The sequence below is a fragment of the Sorex araneus genome, chromosome 6, assembly GCF_027595985.1.
Source record: "Sorex araneus isolate mSorAra2 chromosome 6, mSorAra2.pri, whole genome shotgun sequence".
Taxonomy (NCBI): Eukaryota; Metazoa; Chordata; class Mammalia; order Eulipotyphla; family Soricidae; genus Sorex; species Sorex araneus.
In genome coordinates this window covers 136,673,422-136,699,403 of record NC_073307.1, presented here as the reverse complement: position 1 = coordinate 136,699,403, position 25,982 = coordinate 136,673,422, and the positions used below count along the sequence as shown (strand labels likewise).

Here is a 25,982-nt window from a genome sequence, read left to right as displayed (position 1 = left end):
TGGTCTCCTTCCGGCCCCGCCTTCCGCACGGTCAGCCCCGCCCCCGGGCTGTCCTCGGCGCCGCCTGATCGCACTGGGGGGGACTCGCCGCATCTGCCTTTCGCGGGGACGCGTGGTGCTTCGGCGCGTGGACATCGGAGGTTCTTGCAGGTTCCCCCGACCCCTCCCTCGTCCCGGCTATGTCTGGCTGCAACGCTGCGGAGGGAAACTGTTGCACGCGGCGGGGCGGCGTGCAGGTAGGGGCGGAGCCGTCGGTGACCTTTAGTGCCTGAAGTCTAGGCACTTGGTGGCGCGCCAAGACGGGAAAGGGTCTGGAGCGGGTCGGGTTGGGGCTTCAGGCGGGTTCTGACGCGACTTCCAACCACCAGCCGCCTACGCCGAGCTGGTGGATCGGAGGCCAGGAGCCCTGGCTGTCTCTGCACCGGGACCTGAGCTCCCCTAGGGCGGGGACTTGCAACTACCTGCTAGACGTTGCAAAAAGAATTAACGGTGGGAGAAGAACGTTTCGCTTCCTAAGTGTGAATTTTAAAAACAACTTACCCTCCAGACGAGCCAAAGAAGGGACCGTGACGCGTTTACGATGGGCCGGGAACCAAGACTGCGTCTGCGTGCCCGCTGGCCGCCAGCTTGAGATTTGTCACGCAGTTGGTGCTTTGCAGAACCGGAGCTGCACTTTGGTAGCCCGTCTGTGTTTTGAGTGAGCTCTCGCTCTTTGCCTCTTTTTATGGGAGGAACAGAGAAATGATTACTTAACCCCCAGGGCAAAGGAAGTCCACCCTTGCGCCGCTTGTACTTTTCACTTAGACAACTTTATTGAACACCTTCACTGTGTGCAGAGATGCAGACGAGAGTGGAAAAGATGCCCCGGCTTCTAGACAAAAACTAGGAGGATTAAACCATGGAGTAAGTTGGGAAACCCAGGGAGTACTCCCAGGAGTAAGTTGGGAAACCCAGGGAACGTCTCAAATTCTACCCTTAGCCCCGTTATTCTTTCTTAGGACTGAAGGTTCCATTTGAATATTGACAATGCAAGGGACATTTGATGTAAAGTTGTTCATGATTGTCAGTCATACAATGCTCCAACTCCCATCTCTTCACCAATGTCCATTTCCTGCCACAATGTCCCCAGTTTCGCCCTATGGCACACACACTTTCTCTCTCTCTCTCTCTCTCTCTCTCTCTCTCTCTCTCTCTCTCTCTCTCTCTCTCTCTCTCTGCCTGTCTCTGTTTGTCTGTCTGTCTCTCTCAGTGATAAACAATTTGCACTAACATTTGAAATCCTAAACATTTCCAGCTGCTTTAAACGTTTAGAACGTCTGGGGCCAGAAAGCTAGAATAGGAGCTCAGGTGCATGTCTTGCATGTGACCAATCCCAGTTTAGATCCTGGCATTTCCGTTGCAGCCCTGGAGACTCCCAGAGTGCTGGCTCAGATAAAGCTTCCACTGTCCCCCTACCCCCACCAACAGTATGGGGCAATCCTTCTTCCTTGGGCCCACGCATCCCTGGCCTGCTTGGCTGGGCATTAACATCCAGGGGGCTTCCCTGGTCTCCTGAGCACTACTCAGGAACTCTCTCCTCCCTGCAAAGAGAGTTCAGAATATCTTTATTACTCCTGGGATCTAGATTTAGGTGAGTAATGACTATCACTTTTTTTTTTCTTTTTTGCTTTTTGGGTCACACCCAGTGATGCACAGGGGTCATTCCTGGCTCTGCATTCAGGAATTACTGCTGGCGGTGCTCAGGGAACCATATGGGATGCTGGGAATCAAACCCGGGTCGGCCACGTGCAAGGCAAACGCCCTCCCCGATGTGCTGTCACTCCCGCCCCCATGACTAACACTGTTAGTGTGACATATGCTTGCCAGATTGCCCCAACTACATTCCTCACACTAGGTTTGTATATGCACTTATATGCCAGGGACATTTGCTTTTGTTTGCAATAAAATATTTACAAGTTCTTAAAAGTTTTACAAGTTCTTTTTTTTTTTTTTTGCTTCACACCTGGCAATGCACAGGGGTTATTCCTGGCTCTGCACCCAGGAATTACTCCTGGCGGTGCTCAGGGGACCATATGGGATGCTGGGAATCGAACCCGGGTCGGCCACGTGCAAAGCAAACGCCCTACCCGCTGTGCTATTGCTCCAGCCCCCAAAAATTTCACAAGTTCTTAAAAGTGCTGTGTAGTGATAGTTTGTGTAGTTATAGTCTGTGTAGACTGTAGACAATTGACAGTTGACACAGTCCGTCTTTTAAACTTTAAAAAAGGGGACTATTGTCAGGGATTAATTCAACTCAACCAGCATTTGCTGAGTACCTTCCATGTACTGGGCATCGGAGGTTTGATAGCATGAAAGCTGTGTCTGCTTCTCTGCCCCCTAGAGCCTGTTGTCCAATGGGAGTCACAAGGACTCTTTGACGTCAGGCGGTAGTGGGAAGTTTCGGGGTATGGTAAGAAGACAGACGTGAGTGAGTGAAGCAGTGTTCATTTCTCAGGGTGGCCTTCATGCCTCAGGCGTGCTGGACAGATCCAGGGGTAGAGTACTAACCTTGGGTGCTGTTGGGGAGCACTCACGGTTCACTTAGGGATTCCCAGTGTGGGGGGGGAGGGGTGCGGAAGAATGAGGTGGGGTCCACTGAGTGAATTTTTTAAGGATTTTTTTCTGTATAAGGGGCCAGCTAAGTTTGAGAATCTTTGGGTTGGAATGCCTTGGTTAAGATTCCAAGAAGCCTTCAAGTTCCTGGAAGCTGTAACAGTCTTCAGTGGTTGGAAGTGCTCTTTCTGGTCGAGGAAACAGCCTCCCTAGAGTTGAGAGACAAGCATCTTAAGAGAAGGTCGGTGCTCCTGGACTATAAAGAACAGCATAGGAACTTGGGAAAGGCTTAAGCTAACGTGTAAAGCTTGTAAGCCAGCATGACAATTACATATTTTCATGCTGCGGATAATGAACTAATAACAAAGATGACAGAAGAAAGCCTGGATTTGGAGATTAGAGGCTTGGAGATAAGCTAGCAAGCTGTGGCTGAATCCAGGCAAGAGATGACCTGTGAGGGACTCAGCCATAAAATCAAGGGAACTGCGTTATTGATTGCCTATGGCAAGAGAAGGAACCAAAAAGCATTTCTAGATTTCTGATGGTACCATGCATATTGCTTTGTTGTTCATGACAATTAGCTTCTTTACTAGGTTGTATCTTATTCAATATTCATTTCTTCAGGAAATCCAGTAAGTGAGAGACTGTATAGTAATACCAGAAGAAAGGTACAGAGTTGTGCCATGGAGTTGACGGAGAGAACGCTTCCTGCCGAGAGCAGGAGAGGCAGAACCAGGTGAAGAGTGAATGGGGAGCTGAAGTCCTGGTGCAGGGATGCAGCAATTAAGCCGTCAGCACAATCTGCAGTACTCTTGAGACTTGACTAGCCACTGAGGAAGCTGCTTCCATGCTCATTCTCATGGTTGCTGACGGATTTTCATTCCTCCTCACCAATTACTGGCCCCAGACCTCAATCTTTCACCACAAGCCCTCTGCAAAGGCGGTCAGAGTACCCCGAGGACCTGACAGCTGGCCTCCCCCTAGTGATCCAAGAGTGAAGGGCCAAGATCGAAGCTATGTGCTTTCTTTACAACCTGTTCTCCAAACTGACATGCTTCCACTTGCCCTATAGTCTGTTGATGGTATGGACCAGCCTAGATAAGTATGAGAAGGGACCAAGGTGTGAAAACCAGAACGCAGAAAACATTTAGAGCCATCCTATACGTGGGCCACCACAATTGATTGGTGCAGGGTTGAGAGACTTTTGTTAAGAGGGGAAAGAATATATTTGGAGACTTAAACTGGGGAGAGAACGTGCAGACTTAATCCAAATCAAGGAGACAGTATTTGAGCAGTGATGCAAGAAATAGAGTTCAGTGATCGAAGCAGTATATGTAGTACTAATACTAAAATAAAGGGTAAACTAGGATACATTGTAACAAGGAGACCAATTCCGAAACATAACCTTAATCCCCCTCAAGTCCAAGTCCCTGATAGTGTTCTGTGTTGACTGCTGAAAAATAAGAAAAAGACCATGTGAAACTGAACTTCACAAAATTAATTGCATGCTTTTTTTCTATTCTGAGATTATCTTTTTCAGTTTTACTATGTTAAAAATTAATCTTTTTCTGAGGAAGGTGAGATTAGTTGGTTAAGTAACAATTAAAAACTACTGATCTTGAAGTTCAGAAGTTTGGGAATCATAGATACAAGGAAATTGATATCCAAAAGGGACCACTTAACAACTTGCAAGCCTTAGAGTATTTAGTTGGGTGGTGGGTGGGGCAAAGCTGAAGCCAGGCTCTGCCTCCTGGGGAGCCTAGTCAATGTTTGATGGATTTGAATGTGGTGGAGTAGAAGGGAGAAACTGTTGGATTTATGGGGAGGTAAAGTTGCAAAAAAAACATTACTCATGGAGAGCTGAAAGTAGACTATAGACTGAACATGATGGCCAGTCAATACCTATATTGCAAACCACAACACCCAAAAGGAGAGAGAGAGTAAAAGGGATACCCTGCCACAAAGGCTGGATGGGGTGGGGGAGATGGAGGTGGGGGATGGGGTGGGGGTGAGGGGAAGGGATACAGGGATCATTGGTGGTGGAGGAAGGGCACTGGTGAAGGGATGGGTACTCGATCATTGTGTGACTGAAATGTAAGCACGAAAGTTTGTAAGTTTGTAACTACCTTAATGGTGATTCATTTAAAAATAAAAAAATAATAAATTTTTAAAAATTACGCGTGGAGAAAATCAGATATATGCTGAAAGAAAGGATTACAGTTTTGCTGTGTAGGTCCATTCAGGCTTCCAATGGCTATTGTAAAAGGATTCCAAGATACATTGGGGCCTTTCATGTCTGTGTAAATTGAAGGATACTGACATAATGCAGGTTGTTCACATTTTTTGCTCTTTGGATATGGCCCAGTGTAGGATATCATTGGTTTGTCCTTTCTCCCTTGCCACAAAGAGTTTAGGCATATCTGGTAATAATCTCTAAACAATTCTAGACTACATTGGTATGTCCTGCTCCCCTTGCCACTAGGAGCTTAGGTATATCAGTCACACCCATCAAAGTGCTCCCGAGTCACTTCCATTCCGTTGTTTATCTGTAACCACTTCTACCAGTTTATAGGCTCTTCCCCTAATCAGACTGTTAATTTGTAAGGTCAGACCTTTCTAGGACAATGAACTTGTATTGTAAGTTAATATTGCCTTGCTCCTCTCCTCGTGTCTTTTGAATAGTTTACTTTAAAGCAATATCTTTTTTTTTTTTTTTTTTGCTTTTTTGGGTCACACCTGGCGATGCACAGGGGTTACTCCTGGCTCTGCACTCAGGAATTACCCCTGGCCGTGCTCAGAGGACCATATGGGGTGCTGGGATTTGAACCCGGGTCGGCCGTGTGCAAGGCAAACACCCTACCCGCTGTGCTATCTCTCCAGCCCCAGCAATATCCTTTTTGTATGGACAAAAAAAAGACAGTTGTTAATATGCTTTGGTAACATGGGATTTAATTGGCTTCGAATATTATTCACTCCCGGGCATCTGCTTTCTCGACTTTGGCCTCAGCTGCCCTTACTTCCTAGCACCCCCAAAAGCAGGGTCCCGACAAGGGATGGGATGGACCCAGGGCAAGCAGTGAGTTATGTGCTACCCTGGCATTGAGATGGGCCTGGCCAAAGCGCCTAATGCTTAACTATATGTTAAGAGCTTGGTCATGGACATGTCATGTCATGATCCAAAAGCAACGACGAGACTAGGACCCTGCTAGGGATAGGAAAGACTAATCTGGCCTGAGCACTGTAGTCTGAGATCAAGATGACCCCAAGAGAGCAATTCTATAAGCTTGATGCATCTCTTGCTATGTCCATACAAAATGATTAATATTATGAATGCTTATATGTTAGTTGGACAAGGAGAGGAGAAACACACCCATGGGATTTCGCTCTTTGGTGGGTGTCCTACTGAAGGAGTATCTGTCCTAGAAGAAGCATCCCCTGAGGGAAAGAACTTTACCCCTGTTGATTGTGACCACACCTATGTGTAAGCCCCAACCCCTCATTCTCAGGGATTTAACTAGGCTTAAAGAGTGGTCTGGGCATCAGTCCCAGGGCCAGTCCCAGGGCCAGTTCCAGTGCCAGATTTGGAGAAGCTAGATCCACATCCAGATCCAGAGGAGAAAGAGAATGAAGTAAGATGAGGGAGGAAGAAGCAGGAGGAGAATCAGAGGAGAATGGAGATGGGAATGGAATAAACTGCAACTGAGACCAACCACCCTGGCTCCGTTCCTTCGCCTGCCTCATCATCACCATCAACCTCCCTGGGGTGGGGGAAGTGGCATGGCCCCTTCGCCCGCTCCCTTTTCTTTTTTTGTTTTTACATAGCCCAGTTCTGCTTTTATTTGTTAATCCAGGATTCTTGAGCACATAGTTCATGTTTTTTCAATTTCTTTGGAATGAGTTATAACATCTCTGTGATTTATCCATTGGTTAGATGATATCTGTGACACTTGTTTTTACATATTTGTATGTGAGTTACCCTGGACCATTTCTGTTTTTGAGCCATACATGCCTCTGTTATGCTTAAATGGAAAGAAGGCCGAGAAGAAATTGGTCATTGTTGGATGTGAGCAGGTTATAGCAACACATTTGAAATAGATTTTCCTAGAATAACTGGGTTTTCTTAGAAAATAAACGTCAATTGCAATCTTTTTAGACTATTTTTTGGGGGAAGGGGGTGGTCCCATGCAGTGATTAAGGAGCAGAGAGGGCCACTCCCAGCTCTACTGAGCCTCTGATTGTTCTATGTCCTGACCAGTGAGTAGGATAGACTTTCTCTGGGTCCAGGGATCAAAAGTGGGTGAGCTGCGTGCCAGGCAAACATCTTGCCTCTGTACCTTCTCTCTAGCCCCAATGGCGGTTGCTTGTAATAATACAAAATAGTGCTAAATGTTTCTCTGTCACTTAGAGTAGAACCTCTATTGTCTTTACATTTGATTATAACCTTTCTCGAGATACAACTTTCAGAATTCCTGTTCTCATAGAAAATCAGACAGTAATGACAGATGGGAAATGCTGACATTCGGGGAGAAATACATCTTAACTAACCCCTCTTGCTAATTCTTATAAAACATATGTTCTGATTTTTCCATTTCTGATCAGTCTGGACAGTGTAAATGACTCCATTTTGTAGGTCCTACGGCTAAGTGATTATTTTCCTTGAATTCGTAATTTTGTGGGTTTGTACATTTGGATGAAGCTTTATTAACAACAGCTGCCATGTCATTGTTATCCCTGTAGCTCGAAGCTCACTAATTACTGTACTATTGCATTCCTAGAGGAGACAGAGGAAAAGGGGAGCCCTATAATAACAGGCCATTTTCCATGATGTTTTCAACTTGCTGTGCAAATTGGTGGTTTTAGGGATTGGAAAACAGCAGGAGTCTTCTCATTAGCTGTACTTTCATATATAATTAAAATATCGTTTATAGTCCTAAAAAAGGAAATAGCAAATTATATGGGCCATGGATAATTTGGGCTAGATTTTATAAGGACAGATATAAGAAAAAGCAGCATGGCTGTATTATTAATTTTAATTCAAGATGTTTTTTGCTCGTTAAAACAGGAAGATAACTGATTTTCCTGTGCTACACTTGTGCCTGGTGTATTGTGTTGTGTATCTCATTTTGTTACAGTGTTCTCAATTTATAGATGATAACTAAGACCCAAGTCATATAAGCATACACAGTATAATATGTACTTGATCTTATGCCACTTAACTTCTTTGCTTGTATTATGTCACACTTTAAATTTTTTTCTATAAACCCGTGTTCCCAATTTCCTTTTTTGAACCCTACATCAAATTATCAGTCATATAACTTACCTAAAATCAAATGTACAATTTTGGTAATGAGTATGGAGAAGAACCACAATTTCAGCTATCCTGTTAGGTAGCTGATATTTCAGTAATAGTAATGTTAATAATAAACTGGCTTCAGACATACAGATGTTTTCCTCTGTACCCAGTGTCAAGATAATCTAGTAAGCTTCCATGTGTTTTTCTGACAGGTTTACTCCTTATTTCTCCTTGCTGTAACAGTTAACCTCTGGTGTTCTCTAGCTTATGTGATGATTTCCTGCTCACTACCCCATTTTTCCATTTTGAGCATCTCATGGGTTTTTCTTCTTCTTCTTCTTCTTCTTTTTTAAATTTTATTGAATCACTGTGAGATAGTTACAAGCTTTCATATTTGGGTTACAATCACACAACGATCAAACACCCATCCCTCCACCAGTGCACATTTCCCACCACCAAGCTCCCCGGGATACCCCCCCTTTCTTACCCTCCCCCTGCCTCCATGGCAGACAATATTCCCCATACTGTCTCTCTACTTTTGGTCATTATGGTTTGGAATACAGATACTGAGAGGTCATCATGTTTGGTTCATTATCTACTTTCGGCACACATCTCCCATCCTGACCAATTCCTTTAACCATCATATTCTTAGTGATCCCTTCTCTATTCCAGCTGCCTTATCCCTTTCTCCCATGAGGCAGAATTCCAGCTATGAAGCAGTCTTCCTGGACTTTGTATCTACTGTTCTTGGGTGTCAGCCTCATGTTATGTTATTTTATACTCTACTAATGAGTGCAGTCTTTCTATGTCTGTCCCTCTCTTTCTGACTCATTTCACTCAGTATGATACTCTCCAAGTCTATCTATTTATAAGCAAATTTTATGACTTCATCTCTCCTAACAGCTGCATAGTATTCCATTATGTAGATGTACCAAAGTTTCTTTAACCAGTCATCTATTCTAGGGCACTTGGGTTGTTCCCAGATTTTGGCTATTGTGAACAGTGCTGCAATGAACATATAGGTACAGATGTCCTTTCTACTGTGATTTTTTTGCACCCTTGGAATATATTCCCAAAAATGGTATTGTGGGGTCATACGGAAGCTCAATTTCTAGTTTTGAAGGACTGTCCATATTGTTTTCCAGAAAGGCCGGACCAGTCGGCATTCCCAGCAACAGTGAAAGAGCGTCCCTTTTCCCCCACATCCATGCCAGCACTGGTTGCTTTTGTTCTTTTGAATGTGTGCCAGTCTCTTTGGTATGAGATGGCATCTCGTTGTTGTTTTGATTTGCATCTCCTCATGGATTTTTCTTATGGTTCTGTTATTGACAAGAGTGAAGATGATGGTGGAAGGGATGGTGGTAACTTCCGTTCCTTGGGACTTCTATATTCTGGTCTTTCTGGGCCAAAGAATTGGACCCAGTGGCATAGCATTCCCCACAGCCAGATCTCAGAGTAGGGGAGAAACAGAAAAAGGGAAATGCACAGAGTTTATTGAAATAGAAGTGTGTCCATGAGAGTAGAAGGTGGGCCTTTACTCCGAGCATTGGAAGACCCATGGTCTCCTTTATCTTAAAAAAAAAAAAAACACCAATATTTCGGAGTTATTTTTATCTCTATAATTTGAAAATAAGAGGAGAAACCCTGGGATTTACATACTTTACTTGCATGTGAGTTCCTTTCTGTGCAGATCTGCTCCCATCACAAGGGTGGCATTCAGAGGGACCGAGCGGTCAGAGATGCTTCCCAGAGATGAGGCTGGAGAGAGTACAGCGGGTAGAGCCCTTGCTTTGCAAGGTTTGACCCGGGTTTGATTGCTAGCACCCAGTACGGTCCCCTGGGCACCTCCAGGAGTGATCCCTAAGCACAGAACAGAGAGTAAGCCCGGAGCACCACCAGGGCAAGCCACATTCCTAAGTGGTATGTTCTCTAAAGTGATAAGCTTGCATATTTCACTAGTCCAAACCAGGCCAGTGCCCCCAGTGGAAGTTCAGGGCAAGGAACATATATAGACAGGAGGAAATTCTCTTATTGGGTTGGTGATTCTAATGAGCGGAGTTTCCAAGTGTAGTTAGTGTGTTGCAAATCTTCGGTGCTCTATACTCACACATTGTGAGAGCCTGTTTGAACCTTGTCGTGCCCAGGACTCACTTTGGACATGAATCTTTTGGGCTCCCACTAAGATTCCCTGTTTGTAAAATCAAATCAACAATGAGATATCATTCACACCACAGAGACTGGTACACGTTCAAAAGAACAAAAGCAACCAGTGCTGGCGTGGATGTGGGGGAAAAAGGGACGCTCTTTCACTGTTGCTGGGAATGCCGACTGGTCCAGCCCTTCTGGAAAACAATATGGACAGTCCTTCAAAAACTAGAAATTGAGCTTCCATATGACCCCACAATACCACTTCTGGGAATATATCCCAAGGGTACCAAAAATGCACACTAGAAATGATATCTGAACCTATATGTTCATAGTACTGTTCACAATAGCTAAAATTTGGAAACAACCCGAGTGCCTGAGAACAGACGACTAGTTAAGGAAACTTTGGTACATCTACACAATGAAATGCTCTGCAGCTGTTAGGAGAGATGAAGTCATTAAGTTTGCTTGTAAATGGATAGACATGGAGAGTATCATGCTGTAAAATGTGTCAGAAAGAGAGGGACAGACATAGAAGGACTGCACTCATTTGTGGTGTATAAAATAACATAGCATGAGACTGATATCCAAGGACAGTAGACAAAAGGGCCAGGAAGGTTGCTCCATAGTTAGAAGCCTGTCTTATGAGTTGGGGGAGAAGGCAGCTGGAATAGAGAAGGGATCACTAAGAAAATGATGGTTGGAGGGATAAAGATGATGACCTCAAACATGATGACCTCTCAGTATCTGTGTTGCAAACCATAATGCCCAAAAGTAGAGAGACAGTATGGGGAATATTGTCTGCCATGGAGGCAGGAGGAGGGTGGGAAAGAGGTGGGTATCCTGGGGAGATTGGTGGTGGGGAATGTGCACTGGTGGAGGGATGGGTGTTTGATCGTTGTGTGATTGTAACTCAAACATATGAAAGCTTGTAGCTGTGTCTCATGGTGATTCAATAAAATTAATTTTTAAAAATATCCCTGCTTATAACATCTTAGCACATTCTTGGGTATCCTAAATACTTTGGTGGTCTGCATTAAGCTTATAAACCTTATAAAATTCAGGAGCCTAAAGATTTGTGCTTTATCATTATAAAAATTTTTATTTTTATAAACTTTATTGTGCTCGAGGTCCTTTTGGTTATATGTTTTGGGGTTTTCTCTACTAAAACCCCTCATTGTTTCTGCTTTCTACTTAAGTTCTCCTAATGCCTTCCATAGTTATCAAAAATGAAACTCAAGGTCACCAAAGTTTCGCAAAAACCTTCTGGGAAATTATGGCTCTGGAGCTCACTTCCCCCTGAGGTTGTCTCAGTCTCATTTCTTTTATGGCCCCTGTGAAACCCTGCTTTCTTGCTAGCTGTACAATTTATTTTGAATATTAAAACTAATTTATTTGGGACTCTTTAGTTGCTCTCAAGATAAGGATTGCATATCAAACTGTCCACTATGGAGTTTATTATATTCTTTGTATTTTTTAAATTTCTGTAATTTGAGAAAAAAGAGGTGGAAATATTGGTTTTACCCCTAAAAAAGTAATCATTATAATTATATAAAAATATATCCCAGTGTTTATCCCAACATACATGTTTTTGTAGACTTACGTCTTCATAGAAATGAGCCCAGAATTATTGATATTGTTTCCTAGACCTTTTTATGTTAAACTCTATAGTGAGTCTATGTTGTTTTTTAGTAGAGAAAACAATATAATTGATATGGGAAAAATATTTTGGAGTAAAAATAAAATTGAGCACTAGAATGTGAACAGATAATCTTAGTATGCTCTATATTATGTCTTATTTGAATCAGCTTTTTTACATAAATAAATTTTGTCGATAGACTGCAGCATTTTGTTTTGTTTTGTTTTGTTTCTTCGGTAGTGAATTTTGTAGCATTTGAGCCACTTGAACAGATGCTGTGATTAATATATATATACTGAATATTTTCCCGGTTCTTATTCTTGTAGACGATTTCAGAGTGTTTGACTGTTTGATTCCAACAGTAAATGACTCTAGGTTGCCAAATAATAGAACAGATCCAATTTCTAGGCGTTAAAGACCTAGTATGTTTTGTTCGCTTGCATTCTCTTCTCTTTCCACAGTAGATTTTCCTAAACTTCTTTCAAGTGGCTTCTAAATGGAGATGTCAGCTAGCACAGTCACTTGATAAAATAATGGCTAGTGTGGAATCATTATCTCAGGCCATAAAGACAGGTCAAAGGGCTAAACACATGCATTGTGTATAGGAGGCCTGGGCTCAATCCTTGGCACCACCTGGTCCCCCAAGACCTCCTGAGAGAGTTGCCCAGGCACTGAGCTGGGAGTAGCCACTAAACACCACCACATGTGTACCAGAACCCCCAAATAAAATCTTTCTCTCTTTGAAGGACAAGGAACATCCAAGATACCTGATCCCAGAGCTTTGCAAACAATTCTACCATTTGGGCTGGGTCACTGGGACTGGAGGAGGAATTAGCTTGAAGCATGGGTAAGTTTCCAAGCTGAATTAATTTCTGGGAATTCACCATGTAAGTACCTGTGGAAAGTCTAAACAAATCAATCTTATATCCAAAGAACAATTGATGAGTAGTTTTGTGTTACATGGAAGGTATTTTGCGTCTAAGTAGAGATGTGGATATTTACATAGCTAAATAGAATAAATATGTAGAAGTTGCAATATAATAAATGTCAAAGGTCATAAAACTTCAGTTGCTAATCAGTTGCTGATCTTTGGAGTATCAACATTAAATAACATGCTGCCAAGTAGGTTCATATAGCTGGAGTTATGAAGGATTCCTCCTACATAGACAGCATATGATTTAAGGTTCAGATACATATTTCAGATTTAAAGGTACATCACTAACCATTAAAAATCTTAAAAGTACATTTGAATCCAGTGCAGGTGTTACTAATTCAGAACACTGTAGTGGCTGGCTCTTTAGAGGGCCAAACAAGAGTTACTGGGCTCAAATTGAGGCAAAAAGAGTAACTGCAACTGTTCATTTAGATTATTATTGTTATTTTAACGGTTCATTAGATTAATTCAGTGTCCCCCCCCTTTTTTTATAAAGAGGAAAAAGAAGTGAGTAACTTACATGAAGGAGAGGTGTGGAACCCCTTTCAAAGTTTTTCTAGAATAGGATTAGTGTTTTCTTCCTTAGCTGATTTAGAAATATTATTGTCTGGAAGCTGAGTGTGAAAGTAAGTTACTTGGGGCCAGAGAAATAGCTCAAAGAGCTGATCACATGCTTTGCATGTGGGAGACTTAGGTTCAATTCCCAGCACCACTGGATGTGGCCTAAACCAAAAATAATAATTAAAATGAGTAACTTGATTGTCTATGTAATCCACCTTTTTTAACAAAATCAGAATGCTATGATATAAATGCTCAATTCAAAATATGCATAGTAACACTCCTCCCACCACCACCACCAATGGAATATAAGATATTGTCAATGCTTTGACCAAAAGTGGTTGTATGGCAATATCACATTGTAATTTTGTACACTTCAGCTGACCAAGTGTCTCTTGAAATAGTAATTGAACTGTGTGGAACGACAGGAGACTCCTTAGTGAACAACTAGATGTTGGGATGTTACAGATGTTGGGATGAACTCAGTCTAGTAAAGCTCTTACTCCCCTTGGTACCACAGATGTCCATCCCTGTGTCCTCTCTTGCCATCTACCTAGAGCTGATTATGTGTTGGTTCAGCATTTTGAAGGTCTTTAGGTTATTTTGCCAAGACTTAAGTTCATCTATTTCACCAAAGCCCTCCGATGGACAACATATGTTGCTTTTTCGGTGTGGGCCCCAGGTGATAAAACTTTCTGAGGGGCTGGAGCGATAGCACAGCGGGTAGGGCGTTTGCCTTGCATGCAGCCGACCTAAGTTTGATTCCCAGCATCCCATATGGTCCCCCGAGCACCGCCAGGAGTAATTCCTAAATGCAGAGTCGGGAGTAACCCCAAAAAGCAAAAAACAAAACAAACAAACAAAAGAACCCATTCTGAACATTCCCTTTAGTTAACTTTTTATTTTTGCATGCACAGAAATAATTTGTGCATGAGTGAAAAAAAACTTGATTAAGAGAACCTTCCTATGAAACTGATTAAGAGAACCTTCCTAATTGGCTCTTAAAGTATTAGGGGCCAGGAGGTATTACCATGGTCAGGGTACATGCTTTAGCATGTGCTGATCCGATCCACTGATTCTTGGAGCAGTTCCAGGTATAACCCTGGAGGTCCCCAGCCACCACTGATGTGACCCAGGTAATCCTGCCACCACAGGGCCCAAGCAGCAGTGTATCCTCAGATCTTTGCATTGTACTGTGTGGGGGACCCCCCCGCAATTTTTTTTAAAATTGTAAGTTTTAAAATTTGAAGTCTGAAATAGATAGAATGCAGCTAAGGGGCTAGTGAAAATCTTAAAAGGAACTCTGTAATTATACAACGCCAAAAAACTGTATTCTTTTCTAGAAGACCTGTACTTACCCATGCACTGGAGTTGCGTGTGGCCTCCATAAAACACTGACTCGAACCTTTTAAACGAAATGACTTATATAACAATCAATTCATATAAATCAATTTATAGGAAAGTTGCATCATACGTGTGAACGTTTTCCTTTCCTTGGATCCCTAATGGGAAAGGAGCACCGCCTGGAGGTCACAGGTGGAAACCCTTGAAGTTTTACGAAATTGTGGATCATATATGATGCAGAGTAAAAGGAGCATTTCAAAACAAAAGGTTGATGTTTTTTCCTCATATTTAGATGAACTTATAAGCTTTTATCACTGACTTTTTTTAGCAGTATTTTGTGTTACGTTGTCAGTGAAAGCTTGGTTTTCTTTAATGCTTAGAGAAAAAAAATTGGAATAAATTATAATTCAGTTGATTATATTTCTAGAACATGCCAACAGTAAGCTCTTTCGGAATATAAAATACTTAAATTGATTAATAATTCTAAGGTTTGTTTGATACCATCCCAGCTTATGTTACTATGTGATATCAAAAGTTGTAAAAGATAGTTTAAGACATATATGAAAATCAAATCAGGACAAGAAAATGAAGGACCAACAGAAATCAATAAGTCAAAGATAATCAGAAGCCATTGTACTTAGGTTGGGCTCCTACTATTTAAATATATAAACTGTTTAAATATTCAAATTCAGTATTTCTTGTTTTCATAGCATAATTTTGGTACACGTGAAGTAATACTAATCCTATTTCATGTTACAGAAGTTGGACTGGAGCAGTAGAACAGCGGGTAGGGCATTTGCCTTGCACACAACCCACCTGGGTTCGATTCCTCTGTTCCTCTCGGAGAGCCAGGCAAGCTACTGAGAGTATCTTGCCCGCCCAGCAGAGCCTGGCAAACTGCCCATGATGTATTCAATATGTCAAAAACAGTAACAACAAGTCTCACAATGGAGACATTACTGGTGCCCACTTGAGCAAATTGATGAACAATGGGAAGACTGTGCAGTGTGATATTATAGAAGTTAAAATAAATAAATTTATATTGTGACAAGGTAACTGAGATATAGTTGAATTTAAATTATATATCGAAAGGTATATGTACCTATATTTTTGGGTTGTTTTTGTTTTTCTTTGTTTGGGGGCCATGCCTGGTGGTGTTCAGGGCCTGTTCCTGGGTCTGCACTCAGGGGTCACTCCTGGTGAGCTTGGGGGACCATATAGGATGCCAGGGATTGAACCCAGGTCAGCTACATGTGAATCAAGGACCCCACCCTCTATACTATAGCTCTGGCCTTTTAAATGATATTTTTAATGACTAGGCAGAAAATCAAAATAGAAACAACTGTGCAGAGGTGTATTATAAGTGCTTAGATTTTTTGTCCCACTTCTTAGTACATAATGAGAGAAGAGGGGGAATATAGGATAACCAACTCCAAAACTTAATACCTTGAAATTCAAAATGCTTTTTGTTCATGGCTTACGTCTCCAGGTAAATACTTCACTTTAGTCTTTGGCATTTTTCCTCCTAAAATAAAAGGCCTTTCATCTTATATTTTTACCCAGCTACCTTTCTTTATACGTGTAAATATTTTTTTTCAAAACCTATTTAGCTAATCTTTTAATTACCCAAAGTTGATCAAAGTCTGACCTGATTTCCATTTACAAGGGCAGTAATAAATACAGATTTCAGATTGAGTGTACCAAATCACTTGACTAAACAAAATAATACCCTGGATTTTCCTACTTAATAGATTTTATTTACTGGCAGAGTGTTTTGTACTTTATTTGGGTCTCTTCCAGGACTGCATAAACTTCTCCCCACGTAAGACCTACATGTCCACTTACGGTGTAGGCGATTGCACCGGACACCTACTACCCATGATTCTAGAGTTTTCTTCCATGTTTCCCGAAGACAAAAGGATTCAGCTCCCTGCTAGGGCTCTTCTTAACCCAATACTTCTACCCCATCTCTCTTACCCCACAGGAACACCACTCCCTGGCTCTATGATTCTCTTAGACAGCAGGTTCCAGAGCAGTAATATTTGGTGAAAACAGTTTTGTGAAAACCTGACCCATTTTGCAAGCCCCGCTTGGATTTCACGCCCACAACCAGCAGACCTCAGTTCTAGACCTCAGCTAGCTACTGGAGCCCTAAAAGCACTTTCCCTTGTCCTTCTCTTTCTGACTGTCCCAGGTCTATAAGTGTATTAGTAATACCAACTGCAGCAGTTCATTTTTGCTGTGAAACGGTTACTGTTGGTTGAGTCAGTGTCCGCTGTCCAGGCATCTGGCCGGGCAGGAGGACTTGGGTCACAGACCTTACCTCCCTTTGCCTGTCTGGCGGCTCTGTGCCCAGCAACTAGAACTGATGGGTGAGCCAGAGAATCTTTGTTAGGGCTAGAGAGAACATCAGAATATGGTTGGTTGGTGGGTTTTTTTTTTTTTCACAGAAGAATTTGAAATTAATTTCCAAATTAGATCTCAGGGCCCCATGTGGCAAATGGTAGCATGTAGCATCTCCATTATCACAGCCCCCTGGAACAGAATGGTCTCCAAGACAGCCCTTCCTTTCCTGCTTTTCACTTTTTTTGCAGTTGTTTCAGCATTATTGCCAGTTACTTTCACAAAGCAGACAGGAGGCGCACTGTTGCCACCCAGAAATGTAAGTGCTGTCACTTAGCAAACTGTCCAGCAGAGGTCTCTGAACTTCATGTTTTATTATAAGAGCCTTTCAGACAGCAAAATTAAACGTGGTTCTTTGTAAGACAGAAATCTAGTGAGCCCGTTTCTTTTGATTATGTATTAAGATAAACTCTTTTTCATGCTTGCTTAAAGATACTAAGACTTCCGTTTTAAGTTTCCATTAGCCACATACAAGCCTGGTTATGTTGATTTGTGCAACATAAAAAGAAATGCATGTATATGAAATAGCAAAAACAGCTCTCAATGTTTTACATGAAATCAGCAGTGGAAAGGCATTAGTTTGGAATTGTAATCTTGGTATTGATATTGTAAGCAATTACAGTACAGCCAAATCTATTCCTTAAGTACTTATTGATATGATTTGGTTTATCACTGTATCACTGTCATTCTGTTGTTCGTCAGTTTACTCGAGCGGGCACCAGTAACATCTCTATTACACTCAGCCCTGAGGTTTTAGCAGCCTCTCCTTACTTGTCTTTCTCAATGATTGGAGGCTCTTTCAGAGTCAGGGGGATGAGACCTATCGTTACTGTTTTTTTGGCATATTGAATACGCCACAGGTAGCTTGCCAGGCTCCCCGAACAGGTAATAGACTCTCGGTAGCTTGTAAGGTTCTCCAAGAGGGAGAACTAGGCTATTAGATGTTGCACTATTAGATTTGGTTTATAACTAATATTAATGATCAGACTGTACGGATATGCTTTTCATTGTACCAAAGCAGAACATTAGCGTTACATGAATATCAATTTATTTATTTTGTTTTACCAGCAATGAAATCTACATTGCACCTTCAGGAGTGCAGAAGGAGCGGATACAGGTATAGTAAAGGGATAAAGGGATGCTTTTTAAACTAAATTGTTGTGTGTCCTCCCAGTTGCTGTTTTGTGAGATGAAATTAATTTTGAAAAAGATGTTAGTTTTGGAGGTTGATTATGTTGTAATGATTTAAATAATCAAATATTTGTGGGGTAACTACTAAGATGTTTTTGTAATAAGCAGATACTTGGTAAGATACTTCAGAAATCACTGTGTTTTGAAATCTCATTCATCCTCTAGAGGGCAAAAGTGAGCAATACAAGCTTAATTCATAATAGTGATTATCACTATATTAGTAACACCATCTTTATCTGGCGAGTAGGATGATCAGAATTATGGTCTCAAATGAACCAAACTAATCATATTTATTAATGGTAAAGCTCTCCCAATTTTATGGAAGGTTTTATGTTTGTCTTTCGTTCTTAGTTCAGTGATCACTTCTCGGGGGCTCAGGGATATATATGGCATGCCGGGAGATTGAAACTGGGTCAGGCACATACAAGGCAAGCACTTTACCCACTAAATGTTTCTCTAGCTCAATTTTAAGTTATAATGTTATTTCAGAATTTTCAGATGAATCAGTACTAGAGTGATGCCCAAAATTTAGTTAAAACAACCATGTGCTACCTAATTTCTGTGAACTTAAAATGCCTCATTTATCAAACATATTCTTATAAACCTGATTTTCCTCTTAGAAAATACCAAAAAAGTATTTCTCATCTTAAACTGTTATATATGTATATATATGCATATGTATGTATAGTTAAGCATATATTTGTAGAGTTTAAGCAAGTATATATATATATATATATGTATATGTATATATACACACACACACAGTTTTTCTGCAAGAGTAGTTGTGAAGGTATAAGGAAAAATTGAGAAGCAAGCTGATTAAATCTGACCACATCATGACATACATATTAAATTTCCCATGCCAGCTTTTTCTTCAAATTTTAATGGACTTTTCTTTTTAACTTGAGAATAATTTATAATAGAAAAATTGTTTATTTCTGAAAAAGACTCAAAATCTTTGAGAAATGAATAAGTATTTTTTAAAATATGGGCTTAAGATACACACATATGTATAAATATCTTTTTAAAACCACTTTGTGTGACACAATTTTTGTGTGTGGGGGGAGGTTTTGATTTCTTTTGCTTGGGGGCCATCCCTGGCATTGAGAGGTTATTCCTGGCTTTGCACTCAGGAATCACTCCTGGCTGGCTCCGGGAACCATACGGGATGCTGGGAATTCAGCCCCAGTATGCTGCATGCAAGGCCAAGCGCCTTACCCACTGCACTGTTTCTCTGTCCACTGTGTGACAATTCTAATGGGTATCACTTCAACTTTTGTTTTTCTCCCTCTATATAGCCTGAAGACATGTTTGTCTGTGACATAAATGAACAGGACATAAGTGGACCTCCACCATCTAAGAAGCTAAAAAAAAGCCAGTGTACTCCTCTTTTTATGAATGCTTACACAATGAGAGGTAAGCAAAAAAAAAAGAAAGAAAGAAAAGATTCAGCAGGAAGAATGTTTGCAGAGTAGGCGTCCCTCATTAATGGTAATATTACTGTCATTCATGTTTCTTGAGTACCTGCATGCAAAAATTTTAACTCTGTTCTCTCATTCAGTCCTCATGTCAACCTGTGAGGGAAGTCAAACATCAGTCCATTTCTTTTTTGGTTTTGTTTTCTGTTTTTGGTGGCAGTGTCTGGAATTAACACCCAGCAGTGCTAGGATTCGATTCCAAGCATGTGGCTCATCCCCTGAGCCACATTCCTGACAAACCCTTGCCTTCTCCTTGTGAGAGAGCAGAGGCCTGGGAAGATTTCCCAGTTAAGCAGCTAGTGAGAATAAGGGCCTGAATTCCAGCCGAAATGGATCAACCATCACTAGACTGTTAAAACGGCTCCCATATTTGCATTTGAATTCCGGTTCTTAGCTTAGAGATTACCTCAGAAATTTTATGTCAAAGTAACTGAAGTTACTAAAAAGGGGAAATTGTGAACTTAGCTTCACTGGGGATGTTCCTCCCTTTTTGAAAATTTTACTGTGTAATATAAGTAGAAGTTGTATTTTAATTTCCAGCCAGCCTAGAAAGGTAGAACTCGAAGAACATTGTAAAAATAGACAGTTTTAAGTGAAGTACTGACTCAGTCATATTTATAAACTTCATATTTATAAACTCTTTAGAGCCATGCTTTTACATGTGTTTAATATAGTTCAGCGTTCAAGGCAGCATTGAGTAAGGAATCAAACTGCGTTCTCTTGTTCTTGGACATTGTCAACTATTACTGAAAAAAAATTAACAGTGTGAAGCTCAGTGAATCTTCAGTTGGGAAAATAGTCACTACTGAATTTTATTGCATACAGATCATTTTGAGGTAAATCCATGATATCTATACCTTAAAATCCCTACCATCATCCCATTATATTAAAACATGAACTGAGCCATAAAACCTAGCCTGGTTATTAAGAATCAGATTGTCCTGAGTTCAAATTCATGTTCTTTCCCTGCTATTCATGATCCAGGGATCAGTTTTTTTTTTTTTTGCTTTTTGGGTCACACCCGGCGATGCACAGGGGTTACTCCTGGCTTTGCACTCAGCAATTACTCCGGGCAGTGCTCAGAGTATGGGATGCTGGGAATTGAACCCCGGTCGGCCAAGTGCAAGGCAAACGCCCTACCCGCTGTGCTATCACTCCAGCCCCCAGGGATCAGTTATTTACCAACTCTGAGCCTCCAGTTCCTTGACCACTAGCTGGTGAAAACAGTATTTACCTCCACAGTGACTGTGATAATGCACAGATAGAACATATATAAAAGCGTATATTTACTTAGTGCCTGGCTCATAGGAATCTCTTATTTAATAGCTGTATTACAATGATACGCTCCATAGTTACAGCTCTACCTTAGACCATCAGAGAAACTGCTTCTTGACCCTGTATACAGATTGTGTATTGTCCTGATGCTGGTTAAATACTTATAGCACTGTCGTAGCACTGTCGTCCATTGTTCATCGATTAGCTCGAGTGGGCACCAGTAACCAAGTGAGACTTATTGTTACTGTTTTTGGCATATCGAATATGCCACGGGGAGCTTGCCAGGCTCTGCTGTGTGGGTAGGATACTCTTGGTAGCTTGCCGGGCTCTCCAAGAGGGATGGAGGAATCAAACCCGGGTCAGCCGTGTGCAAGGCAAACGCCCTACCCGCTGTTCTATCACTCCAGTACTTATATATGAGAGGGATGGAGGAATTGAGCCCGGGTCAGCCGCGTGCAAGACAAACGCCCTACCCGCTGTGCTATTGCTCCAGTACTTCTATATTTATTTATTTTCTTTTTCTCTTTAACCCTCTATTAATATATCTTTTTCCTTTCTTACCTGATTCCTACCAGCAACCTATGATTCCCAGGCCAAGAAAAGCAAATTTAGAACTTAGTCCTATTCTAAATTTCTCCCCACAGGGGAGTTCCTTTTCTTTTCTTTGACTTTCCAATAAACTTTTCTCCTCTTAAAAAAAAAAAAAACAAATTCATAAAAACATATAAATATGTATGTGTGTTTGTGGATATGTATTAGTATATTTTTTTTCCCCTCTGAAAGGTACCATTGAGTTCTCGCTGAGCAGGACCTCTCTTTGTCCCCCAGGTGCAGGGGCAGTGATTCATACCCACTCCAAAGCAGCCGTCATGGCCTCCCTGCTCTTCCCAGGACGGGAGTTTAAAATTACACATCAGGAGATGATAAAAGGAATAAGGAAGTGTACCTCAGGCGGGTATTACAGGTATATTTTTTCTCTTTTTGCTTAAGTAATGTGAAAAGTGTTTTTCCTTCTTGTGATAAACAGGATGCTGATCTTTCTTCCAACATCTAATGAGATGTTTCAGGATCTCCGTTAAATAATGCCCCACTTCAGAGCGTGCGTCCAGGTCTGTTCGCCGTGACACAAATCAGGCGCCGCCCCGCCTCCTCCCCCCAGCCCTCCCTGGACCTTGATTATTCGCAACATGAAGGATGAATTGTTTGAGTAAAGTGAGAAAAATGGGAGTGATTTGTATGGAGCTGGAAGGATTATGTTCCTGGGTGAAGCACCTGACAAGCATCGTCTCCTCACCTTTGTGTTGTCTTGGGGAAGTTTGAGCACTGACCTTAGGTGCATAGTTTTGATCTAATGCAGTGTTTTGTGAGTGCTTTCATGTTTATGCAATTGTTTCTAATTATTTTAATGAAGTAGATATCTGGAATTTTTCTTTCACTGTGGAAAGTGGCGTAGATACTGTAGAAGAACAGACCTTGCAGATAAAAATCAAATAACTTCTCCAGCCCACAAAAACGCAGTAATTATTTGGAAATTTAGAATATGGTGATGTGAAGAAACATGTTTGCAGCGCTCAGGTGCAAACTAAGCACTTCACTTGGACGTGTTGGCCTTCTCCCTCCAGAGCCCTCACTTCTCATTTCTACCGGCCTAATTCCCCCGTTCTGAAGTGTTTTGATAGCAGCATCCTGCTGTTAACTGCATTGCGTAGTATGTACATGTTTAAACTAGCATGCTGAGATATTGATTGGATTTTAATTAATATTGTATGCTTAAAGCATTCCTCAGCACGGTGAACACCAGTTTACCAAAGTTAACTATTTAAATGATGAATGCGCACCGCCTAAGGAAGCATGGCCCTGTCTTGCCTTTTTCTTGCCTGTGTCATGGAGGAGAGGTTTCTGTGCTGTCTTTCAGTCTCGTCAGCATTGCATTGCTTTGATGAAGAGGTAAAACTAGGTCAGAGAACATGTAAGAAGGTGGAGGAAGAAAGGTTCAATAGAGAGCGTTTGCAAAGTTTTGGAAGAGACTGACAAAGGAAAAGCTGCCATTTATTGTGTAACATAGCATATGGATTTTATATATGTTCTTGAATGTTTGACACTTTTTGTTTTGGACCCACACTTGGCTGTGCTCAGGAATTACTCCTTGCTCTGTGCTCAGGGATTCCTTTTGGTGGTGTTTGGGATACCATACATGATACCAGAGAAGAAACCAGGGTCCAATGCGTGCAAGACAAATGCTTTACCCACTGTACTATCTATCTGATCTCAAATGTTTGACAGTTCATAAATGCAACCTGTATCTCCAACCCCACCCAACTTCCCTAACTCCTCCCTCACCCCCCCCCACACACACACCCATGGTGCTTGGGACTCTAGGGCCATTCCCAGCAGTATTCAGGGATCATATGATAATTGGGATTGATTCCAGGGCCTTGTACATACAAGTTATATGTTCTTTCACGTGAACCACAACCCCAGCCTTGAGAATACAATATTATTAAGATACCCTTGAGTACAGCAGGTTTGCCTTGCATGTAGCTGAATCAAGTTCAATCCCCAGTTCTCTCCAGGCACTGCCAGGAGTAGTGCCTGAGAATAAGCCAGGAATAATCTCTGAGTACCTGAGCCTTGCCAGGTGTGGGACAAAAACCAAAAAATAAGTTTTTCAAATTTCTAGTTCTTGTCAGGGAGAAGGGATTATCATATTTAAATGCAGTGGTTTCCATTGGGAAAGTAGTATGTTATGGTAGAGTGAAAATAGCAGTGTTTGGTGGTTAAAGTACTGACCTAGCTCTATTCCCCACTTCTTAAGGATAAGTGTTCTGTCTGTAAAATTAAGCATTTGAATTAAATTAGTGTTCAGGTCTTATTTTGCAGTGAAATTATTTTGTCCCTAAAAATATTCAGGTTTGCTATATGGTAGAAGAAATTTTAAATTTATGGTTCTCCTGGCCAAAGGTTGGAAAATATTTGGACCGGAACAATTCTTTTCTTACATATTTGAGATTATTTTATAATTGCCTCTGTTTTTTCCTTAAGATAATGGGCAACTTCATACTATTAATAATAATGACTGGCTAACTTCTTAATCACAGTATTTACGTGCCTGCGAGTAGTGACTTCTGGTAATACTTTAGCTCAAAGTCTTGTTTGATAATTTTAGCCATTACAGAGGTTACAAGAGTTAAGAGTTGTATTATTAAGGCAAGGGTTAGTGATGTGAAAAGAAAAACATGTCTGAGTTTTGATTGACTATAGATGACCTTATGGGTAGCTCTAACTTGTACCAGAAACTTTGTAATTAAATATGATAACATGAACAAAAAGAAAAATCCTATTTTGATTCCATCACATGTGTTTACTAAGAGCAAGTGGCAAGTAAATGAAGTTATAATGCCACAGATTTGAAAACATTTTATTTCCAGAAAAGTTCTTGCTATCCTGGTGCCACAGGTCATCCCTGGATTTTTTTTTTTCTTAATTTGCCTTCCCAAGACATTTTGAAGTCCTGTAGAGATAAAATGATTTTTTTTTAATTCTTGGGAAATTTCTATTTAGTAATTCAGCTGTGAATCCTTCTTCCACTTCTGATTCTGAAATCTGTTATTTCCCATCTCTTGTTAAAAATGATGCAGTTATTTGCTTCAAGGAAAAACTTGCATGATCTTGATATTTCTTTGTTAGTTGTTGGTATCCTGTACAATTTTCTGCTTCTTAGACTGGCATTCTTAGACTTTCTAGAACAATGCCTGCCAAATTCGCAAGCCATCATTTGGTACAGGTGTTTATACAGGATGCACAACAATAGCGTGCAACATCTTGTCTATAATTTAGTGTCTTTTTAGCCCTAAAAGAATGTGTAGTTGATTCCTTGAAATTAATTAATTTTACTTGTGAATGCCTTTGGTTTATAAAGGGGGAAAATGGCTTCTTTTGTCCTACAGATATGATGATATGTTAGTGGTCCCCATTATTGAGAATACACCTGAAGAGAAAGACCTCAAAGAACGAATGGCTCGTGCAATGGACGAATACCCAGACTCCTGTGCAGTGCTAGTCAGACGCCATGGAGTGTACGTCTGGGGAGAGACATGGGAAAAGGCGAAAACCATGTAAGCATTAATAAAAGAACATCTAGGACAAGTCATCATGCTCTTAATGTGAGAAACAAATGTTTATGATTCAAAAGGAAGGTGATTTAATCAAATGGGCTTAAATTTATCACTATTGTTTCTAGATACTTTTTTCCTAGATATAATTTCTAGATACAATTTTATCTAGATACAAGTATCACAAATTCATTTATTGGATGGGCTGTTATTTAGCATGATTATATACTTTGCTGATTGGGTTTTTTTCTTTACACAACATACCACTACTTTATAATTTTGTTCTATACACTTTGCTCTAAAGAAGGATGCAAATATCCTTTTCTCAGAGTTGAAGTTACAATAAAGACTTAAAGTAACCTAGGTTTATAAAAATGATTTTCTTACATTTATTTCAAAAAGTGCGGCACATAATGAGAATTTTAATTTATAGAAGTAGCATAGTTTAAACTCCCTTTCGTTTCCTGAGACATATATGACATAGTTGCATGATTCAACACAATTCATTCCTTTCCATGTTTCAATTATGTTGGAGCAAAAATAAGGAAAAAAAGTTGCATAGAATTGAGAAAAATAAAGATTTTTGACAAAGGGATAGCAGGTAAGAGAGGAGAAATGTAATTGGACTCGAGATCTGCTTTTCTAAATACTTTGAGTTCTCTTTGCTTTTTCTTTCGTAGGTGTGAGTGTTATGACTATTTGTTTGATATTGCTGTATCAATGAAGACAGTGGGACTGGATCCCACACAGCTTCCAGTTGGAGAGAATGGAATTGCATAAGCCCCATGGAAGTTGAATTGTATAAAGATAAAGTTTATCTTAATTATTACGTAAATGAAACTGGACTGATTTCTTTAATGAATATAAGTCTTTCCAGAATCTCAGTTTGTCATTAAGCACTGTGGATTATCACCCTGAATCTCTTCTAGTAGTGTATGATTTTTCTTATATTCTTGTAATTTTAAATAATGCAATGGAATAACTATTTTATAATAAATGCTTTTATGTTTATTTTTAA

At 40.7% G+C, this 25,982-nt stretch overlaps 1 protein-coding gene across 1 annotated transcript; it reads left to right on the top strand.

The window, feature by feature from the left end:
- The first annotated feature begins 44 nt into the window (after positions 1–44).
- On the top strand, positions 45–25,982 carry APIP (APAF1 interacting protein). The gene is made up of 7 exons (XM_004607897.2): positions 45–236; positions 12,416–12,516; positions 17,977–18,025; positions 19,398–19,515; positions 21,681–21,816; positions 24,800–24,967; positions 25,645–25,982. The coding sequence occupies exons 1-7, from the start codon at positions 180–182 to the stop codon at positions 25,742–25,744; spliced, it is 729 nt and encodes a 242-aa protein (XP_004607954.2). The 5' UTR covers positions 45–179; the 3' UTR covers positions 25,745–25,982.

What these genes read in the sequence shown, in the direction of transcription:
- APIP (XM_004607897.2), top strand. Translation starts at nt 180, where the DNA reads ATGTCTGGCTGCAACGCTGCGGAGGGAAACTGTTGCACGCGGCGGGGC. An exon ending in ACCTCAGGCGGGTATTACAG is followed by an intron (nt 21,817 to 24,799) that starts GTATATTTTTTC and finishes TTTGTCCTACAG; the next exon opens with ATATGATGATATGTTAGTGG. An exon ending in TGGGAAAAGGCGAAAACCAT is followed by an intron (nt 24,968 to 25,644) that starts GTAAGCATTAAT and finishes TTTCTTTCGTAG; the next exon opens with GTGTGAGTGTTATGACTATT.